General features: G+C 37.2%; 1 protein-coding gene across 2 annotated transcripts; it reads left to right on the top strand.

Annotated features, from left to right (window-relative positions):
* The first annotated feature begins 2,148 nt into the window (after nucleotides 1-2,148).
* LOC104111160 (uncharacterized) lies at nucleotides 2,149-8,058 on the top strand. Of its 2 annotated transcripts, XR_689622.4 has the most exons (3): nucleotides 2,149-2,286; nucleotides 3,827-5,967; nucleotides 7,704-8,058. XR_689622.4 is itself a non-coding variant. In XM_009620795.4 (2 exons), exon 2 carries the CDS (start codon nucleotides 3,863-3,865, stop codon nucleotides 5,807-5,809), a length of 1,947 nt encoding a protein of 648 aa, XP_009619090.1. In that variant the 5' UTR covers nucleotides 2,149-2,286; nucleotides 3,827-3,862; the 3' UTR covers nucleotides 5,810-6,142. The 2 variants fall into 2 exon arrangements, 1 of the variants encoding a protein (XP_009619090.1); XM_009620795.4 differs by lacking the exon at nucleotides 7,704-8,058 and having other exon boundaries at nucleotides 3,827-6,142.
* Nucleotides 8,059-8,519: the final 461 nt, after the last annotated feature.

The following is an 8,519-nucleotide window of genomic DNA, read 5'->3' as shown; positions in this document are numbered from 1 at the left end:
TCCTTAATAAATAAAAGATTTACTGATTCTAATAATTTTATCATTTGGCATGATCGGTTGGGTCATTCCGATCCTAATATGATGCGCAGAATAATAAAGAATTCAAATGGATACCCATTGAAGTACAAGAAAATTCTTCTATTTAAGGAATTATGATGTGCCTTATTCTCAGGAAAATTGATTATTAAATCATCAACAACTAAGGTTGGGATTGTTGCATTTTTAGAATGTATATAGGGTGATATACATTGGTATATACATCCTCCATGCGGATCAGTCAAATACTATATGATTTTGATAGATACATCTACAAGAAGATCACATGTATGCTTATTGTTAACTTGCAAATGGCATTTGAGAGATTATTGGCCCAATAATAAGGTTGGGGGCATATTTTTCAGATTATGTAATTAAGATAATTCGCCTTGATAATGCTGGTGAATTTATATCTCAGACTTTTAATGATTATTGTATATTCACTGGAAGAAAAATTGAACATCCAATTGCTCATGTGCATACGCAAAATGGTCTAATAGAATCGTAGATCAAATCCCTCCAATTAATAGCTAGACTACTGCTAACGAAGACAAAACTTTCCCTTCTAGTGTGGGGGCATACTATTTTACATGCAACAAAACTTGTGCGCATAAGGCCAACCGGTTATCATGAAGTCTCCTTATTATAGTTAATTTTTGATCAGAAGTCAAATATTTTCCATCTAAGAATTTTTAAATATGCAGTATATGTTCCAATTGCTCCACCACAACGTACAAAGATGAGTTCCATAGAAGGTTGAGAATATACATTGGCTATAAATCTCCTTTTATTATTAAAATATCTGAAGACTATGACAGGAGATTTGCGTACAGCTAAATTTACTGATTGTTATTTTGATGAATCAGTTTTTTCAATATTAGGGAAGAAAATAAACAACTGGATAAAGACATAAATTGAAATATATTATCTCTATCTCATTTAGATCATCATACAAATCAATGTAAACAAAAGCTTCAAAAGATTAATTATTCACAAAAAAATACAAATCGACTGCCAGATTCATTTATTTACCTTCCAAGGGTTACTAAATCGCATATCCCAGCTGTAAATGCTCCAATTCGAATTGATGGCCCAGTTGAAAAATATGATAATGCAAATATATCTAAGCTACGCCTTAAACGTGGTAGACCAATTGTTTTCAAGGATAAGAGTCCTTGAAAAAGAAAATGAGCAAATTATCAAGTTGATCATAATATGAGGCAATTACTCAAGAATAGCATCAAGACATAACAACTGAGAATACTTCACGGGAGGTTCCGGTATCTGAAAATGATGAAAATGAAAAGATCTCAATAAGTTATGTCTCCACGGGAAAAAAGGTGAACTCAAAATAATGTTATTATTGACAACAATTTTGCATATAATGTTGCTATTGAAGTAATGTAACAAGATGAGGATCTTGTACCAAAATTTGTCGATGAATGTAGCTAGAAAAATAATTGACCAAAATGAAAAGACGCAATTCAAGCAGAATTGGCTTCACCTTGAAAACCACTTGATAAAATAAGAAAGCTTTTTCTTCAGTTCTATATCTCTTATCTATTTTTTGTTTCATATTGTTACTTTGAGCTTATTTTTTACAAATATAGTATATGTTTTCGATTCTACCTAGTTTATTCCATATTTAGTTTAATAAATCAAATATTTACCGGTATAAACATATTTACTAAATGATCCCATTATTATTTAATCTCTATATTATATTTCACATATTATAATCTCCGTATAATTTGCTCACAAACCAAACCAGCCATAACTATTCACAATTTAAGATACCAAAGATAAAAGGAGCAAAGGTCCAGATTTGACAAGACAAATATAGTGGTTCCTCTATCAAAATTTTGATTAGAAGAAAAATCTTAAATGAGTTACGTCAAATTCATCTGAAATTTCCTTAAATCAGATAAATAAAAAATCTGAACAAAATTTTATTTCTTTTGTTTTGAATTTTCACTAACTTAAAAAGATAAAAGAAACACTCACAAAAAGCTGTAATTAATTGTTTCAATTGAAACAGCTGATGAAAATAATTTAAAGCGGATGTAATTTTTTACAAAAAGTTCCTATATTCAAATTATTACCAGTTATCACATTGGGCCCGTCATCGGGCGAAGACTACAAAATTAACCACTGTACAACCAAACGAAAAGCTGTGTGAGAGAGAGAGAGAGAGAGAGAGGCAAAGTTGAAGATTAACCTCTACAGCTGAGCCTGAGAGGAGAAGCTCAAGTAAGAAAAAGGACTCTTCTCAATTTTATTTTCAATTTTCCCTAATTTTCTTTATCCTTTTGGATTCCCAATTTTTCTTTCGATTAGGAAACTATTATTCGTCAATGATAAATTGTAATCGTTTTTTGTATGCTCTTATCCGTTGACTGTTACATACAATTGGATACCCATTGGCTAATGTAAATGTTCAAAATTTCTGATATCTTACGAGATTTTCTGCATATATATCTGAAATTGTGATATGAGTATTGAGCATGATTACTTTTTGTGATCTGGGTTTTCAACAAGATATTTTTTTAACGTTTTAATTAACATGATGTAGAAAAATTTCTCGTTTTGTTTATCTTCTTGTGACTTCTGATGTGGGTAGGTGCGTCTCCATTTTTACTACTGAGTTACAAATTTTAATTTTTGCCTGTCGGTTTTATAAAGATCTACATGCTGTTGTTACTTTTCTAGCTGTCAGATCTCTTGATGTCTTGCTTGAAAGATGCTTCAAGTTTCTGCAGTTCTATTCTCAAACTATAAATTAAAGTTTAAGATTATGCTCTCAGATATTCGTTCAGTACATTAAGATCTTATTCTTTTCTCTGCTAAAACATCATCTTTTAACAAGAGCGGGTTGCTCGGGTGGCTGAACCCTCCACTTTCAACCAAGAGGTTGTGGGTTTGAATGACCAAGGTGAAGTTGTAAAAAGGCATTGTTGGCACCTGGGAGTAGGGATAATGGGGTGAATGGGTATGTCAAATTAACAACAATAATAACTATGCCTCAGTTCCAGACAATTTCGGATTAGCTATATGAATCTTCACTTCTCCATATAAGTTCAACTGATGTCATCATCATACCGGATAAAAATAAAAATGAAAAATAAGTTAAATATATATAAATATTAGTAGTAATAATAATAATAATAATAATAATAATAATAATATAGAAGTTATATAACAAGACTAAATCCCATTTCCCACTAGTAGATAGATATCACATATATTGATCTTTTTCTTCCATTATGCCCAATCTTTAGCAAAGTCTCCATTTATCCCAAGAAATTGTTGGTCTTTTGAAATAACTTCCTTCCATGTAACTTTAGGTCTACCTCTTTCTCTTTTAACACCTTCACTCACCATAGTTCCACAGCTATGGATCGGTGCATTTGTAGGTCAAGACTTGGTCAAACCATCTTAAGCGACCTTCTTTCATTTTATCCTCGGTGTGTGCTACTTGCAGATCTTGTCAATGTGGTCAATTTTGCTTTTATCTAATCTTGTATGGCCGTACATCCATCTTAGTATCTATATCTCCGCAACACTTATCTTGTGGATATGTTGGACTTAGCTGCCCAACATTCACTGCCAAAAACATTGCCGGTCTTATAAAAAGAATAACAGAATTGTCTGCATTTCATGCTTTTTCCATTAATGTTCATATGCATTAAGACTTGTGAATATTTGCTGCAGATGGAAATTCAAGTTACTTTGTTTGTTAATGTTTAAAGCAATGAACTTAACTATCATCTATTATGCCTTTAAAAATCAGGTGGTGTTTCCTAATTTATAGTCTCAGTTACCGTTGATGGATCCAACAGCAGATGAGCAGTTGGATTATGGTGATGAGGAATATGGAGGAAGCCACAAGATGCAGTACCATGGAGGTGGGACAATTCCCGCGCTAGCAGAGGATGAAATGATGGGTGAAGATGATGAATATGATGATCTTTACAATGATGTTAATGTTGGGGAAGGTTTCCTACAGCTCCAGCGGTCAGAGGCCCCAGTTCCGCCTGTTGATGCGGGAAATGGGAGTTTTCGAGATCAGAAAGCTAGTTTTCCTGATGCAAAGGCTGATGGTATAGGATCAGATGAGGCAAAAATCCCTGGTGTTGCAACAGAAGGGAAATATGCTGGCACTGAAGTCCGATTCCCCGAGCAAAAAAGCGGACCTGTAGCTGAAAGGGGAACTGAACGACCGGCTGATGCTGCACAAAAGGGAAGGCCTTTAGCAATGATGTTGACTGGCGATTCTCAAATGGGAAACTCTGGGTACCAAGGATCCATACCAACGACGCAGAAAATTGGAGCTGATCCTATCAATATGCCAGAGAAAAATGCCAATGAAGCTACACCGTTGGTGAATTCTGGGGTGGGTGGATCAAGAGTTGTTCCGCAAATGCCAACTAATCAACTGAGTTCAAGCGGGAATGTTAACATGAATAGCCCAATTATTAGCGAGACTCCTATAAGGCCATCTCTGGAGAATGGCAACACCATGCTTTTTGTGGGAGAGCTGCACTGGTGGACTACTGATTCTGAGATTGAGAGTGTGTTAACACAATATGGAAACGTAAAGGAGATCAAATTCTTTGATGAGAGAGCTAGTGGCAAGTCTAAAGGCTATTGTCAAGTTGAGTTCTTTGACCCAGCTGCTGCAGCTTCTTGCAAAGAAGGAATGAATGGTCATATTTTCAATGGGCGAGCTTGTGTTGTCGCGTTTGCTACTCCACAAACTATAAAACAGATGGGTTCTTCATATATGAACAAAACTCAAAACCAGGTGCAGACTCAACCACAGGGGCGAAGACCCATGAATGAGGGAGTTGGTAGAGGTGGGGCAAATTACACCCCTGGAGATGCAGGGAGGAATTTTGGAAGAGGTAGCTGGGGGCGTGGAGGGCCGGGAATGCCTAACAGAGGACCTGGGGGTGGACCAGTGAGGGGAAGAGGAGGCATGGGAGCAAAGAATATGATGGGGAATCCTGGAACTGGCACTGGTCATGGTGGAGCTTTTGGGCAAGGACTTGCAGGTCCAGCATTTGGTGGTCCTCCTGCAGGTCTAATGCATCCTCAGGGCATGATGGGTCCTGGTTTTGATCCTGGTTTTATGGGTCGAGGAGCTGGTTATGGAGGGTTTTCTGGTCCTGCGTTTCCAGGGATGATTCCTCAATTTCCAGCTGTTAATCCTATGGGCCTTCCTGGGGTGGCTCCTCATGTCAACCCTGCTTTCTTTGGTCGAGGAATGTCTGCAAATGGAATGGGAATGATGGGTAATGCTGGGATGGATGGGCCTCATCCAGGAATGTGGACTGACACAAGCGGAGGTGGATGGGGAGGAGAAGAACATGGCAGGAGAACTAGAGAGTCCAGTTATGGTGGAGAAGATAATGCATCAGAATATGGCTATGGAGAAGTTAGCCATGATAAAGGAGCCAGGTCAAGTGCTGTGTCTAGGGAAAAGGAACGTGGATCTGAGCGTGACTGGTCAGGCAACTCTGAGAGGAGACATCGTGATGAAAGAGAGCATGACAGGGAGAGGTATGATAGGGAGCACAGATACAAGGAAGAAAGGGATGGTTACCGGCACTATCGTCACAAGGAACGTGAAGCAGAATATGAGGATGACTATGACCGTGGACAGTCTTCTTCGAGATCCCGTAGCAGATCCCGAGCAGCGCAGGAAGAGGATCATAGGTCTAGATCAAGAGACACAAATTATGGGAAACGTAGACGTGCGCCTTCTGAATGATCTGATCTATCCTGTCATGCATCTGTTCCAAGTATTTTATAGGACTATGAGCACAATCAATAACCTTTCGAGATGTCCTTCTTCCAGCTGTTTGTATGCAGTGGCGTTCTTCCTGTTTGTGTCGGTGCTGATACTCTGTGGTTTCTGGATTTAAAGAAGTAAGTCAAGTATTACAAGGTTGCAGGAAGTAGATAAAGGTCCTTTTATTCTACTCCCCATAAACATAATTTGATGCTGAACTATTTGTGCTAAGATTATGAGTACCTTTACTAAAATACTCTTAAGAGTTTGCTGGTTTGAGCTTTCTAATTCCCAGTTACTGATTATCTTCTAGGTTTTATGATCTCATAAATTAGCTCTTTGGAGCTGATTATATCTTCCTGTTTATTATCTTAGAGTTTGCCCTTTTGTGTATGGTGGTATGCTGGTTAAGTTCTTTCAGTCACTTGGTTATATTTACTTGAGCCAAAAGCTGAGAAATAGCCTTTGATTCATGATGCTTGGCTTTTCAATTTGCTGCTCATTGATTTTTAAAATGTGCTTTTTTCTTCTTTTGTTTGGGTGCACTTATGTGTTGGCTGGGGGGAGGGGGTTGTCTTATCTTGGTTATTCATCTCTACGCTGCTAGACCTTGTTATCTAGGTATGCTTGTAGGTATTATTTCTCTTGTATTCAAACTTAGTCCTTATTTGATTATCCGTTCAGCGAAGAAACTGAATTTTCACAATAGTATTTTTCGACTGCTGTGAAATTAATGATTCCAAGTGTGGTGGTCCTATAAATTGGTTGTGCCATGGCTGTTAAGTGGTATAGTGGTGCTTATATGTTTGGATCTTCCAGTATTATTGATGCATGCTAGCATAGCTGATTTGTGAAGTTGAAGTGCTTTTAGTTGTGAACTAGTTAGGAGTCATATATGTCGTGCTGGTAATTTGTACGCATCCTGTCTCGAGTAATTATTTTGGAACTTTAAATCTGTGCGATACTAGTTCATACATGATGTGAGCTTCACTCACTCCAATTTCTGCTGCACTCCTAGGTGATTTTTATGAGCATTTTCAGCTAAAATGAGATCTCATTGGTCAGAGTACTGATTTTATATGGCGGAGTCATCGGTTAGCAGACAATTTATTACATGTTGGTCTTTTGTGTGTAATAACCGGGAGATCTTCTGTAAGTTAGGTCTTTTGTGGTTTCTTTCTCTGTGTTAATAAACATTGTTGCTGCAAAGATTTATTTCTTTATTAGTAGTACCATTTGGAGGGCTTTAAGCAAATTTCTTCGTACCTTGTCTTAACACCACCTTCAGCTCCTCCTCCCGACCCTAGAAGAGGATAGGGGTGCCAAGTTATAGATCCTTCACGTTTTCAAGCTGGCCTTCATATGAGTCCATGTAAAGGATTTAGAGCTGAATTCCTTCGTCCTTGGTATAGCTAGAAGAGTCTATAAATCTGCATGGTGTATAACTAAAAAACTTAAGTAAATCTGCTTGGTCATCTGTGTTATATTGGTACAGTCTCATCTATTCTTGAATGGCATTGATTCGGCAAGAAATGCATATACAGACATTTCATGCCACTTCTAAGTTCTAATTTTGAACAGTGTTGAACCTAGTAGATTATTTACTTGAGGTTATAGTATTTGTTTGTAAAATTCTTTTCTGTAATGTGCTAGTTCGAGAGGGCAAGATTATTTAAGTTGCCCACTTCCTGAGGCAGTTAAAGATCATTTGCATGGAGCTGATTTTTTCCTTCTTTCTTTTTGGTTCAATGTCCATATTAATTCATCTGTTTACTGTTATGGGCATCTGTAACTAACACAGTCATATGAGTATTTGGGTTGTATCATTTCTCATGAGTATTAACTTGGGGATTTCTCTAATTATCGTATTCAGGGAGCCGCGAGGCAACTCTCTGTTTTTCGTGACTAAATCAGCATATTTTGGTTATCTGGAGGAAGATGAGTTAAATTGGACAAATGTTTGAAAATGCTAGTCTCTGCCTAGTGCCTAGTGTGCCCGAGAAACATTATTCATATTGGCTGTAATTTTTGTTTTTTAGCATAAAGCATTGTGAGCATCCAATTTAGATAGGGATGTATCAGCAGGCCCACCAGTCTGTAAAAGCTCTTTTTTGGAGCTATGTATTGTAAATCATGTAGTAGGTTCCATAATGTGTAATGTTTCATGCACGTATCACTTTGAGCTTTGTAAAGATTTTATACCAAGTCCGCTGAGCACTTGTTAAGTATTTTGGGTTTGTACAAGTAATGCCAGCCTAGGTTAGGTGTTGTCAGCTAGCAATTTTTGTATAGAGTAATTTGTTGTTGTAACCAAAATTTAGGTGATTGCTGTAACATCTGGAGGAGTTGGCTTATTGTTCATCGCAGTTATTCTGAGATGAGTTTAAAATACTAGAAGATGCATTCAACATGGACTACGTACATTCCAGGACAGATAATGATCGCTGATTGCATCTGTAACTGCCTGTAGGCCTGTAAAAAGTTTATTGTAGTTAGATCATGTGCCAAGTGTAAATTTTTGTTGTAATATCTGAAAATGTTTGATTTTGGTCGATTTTCCTTGCTTGTAACTTAGTCCGAGAACTTGTTTAGGCTGTATATAATTGTAACATAGTCTGAGTTAGGAGTTAGAAGCTGTGAGTTCAAATGTATCAAAGGGGCCGGAGACTGGTACCAGGTTCCCATTGCC

The sequence above is a fragment of the Nicotiana tomentosiformis genome, chromosome 12 (genome assembly GCF_000390325.3).
Source record: "Nicotiana tomentosiformis chromosome 12, ASM39032v3, whole genome shotgun sequence".
In the NCBI taxonomy this organism is placed as follows: domain Eukaryota; kingdom Viridiplantae; phylum Streptophyta; class Magnoliopsida; order Solanales; family Solanaceae; genus Nicotiana; species Nicotiana tomentosiformis.
This window is presented reverse-complemented; position numbering and strand designations above follow the sequence as displayed.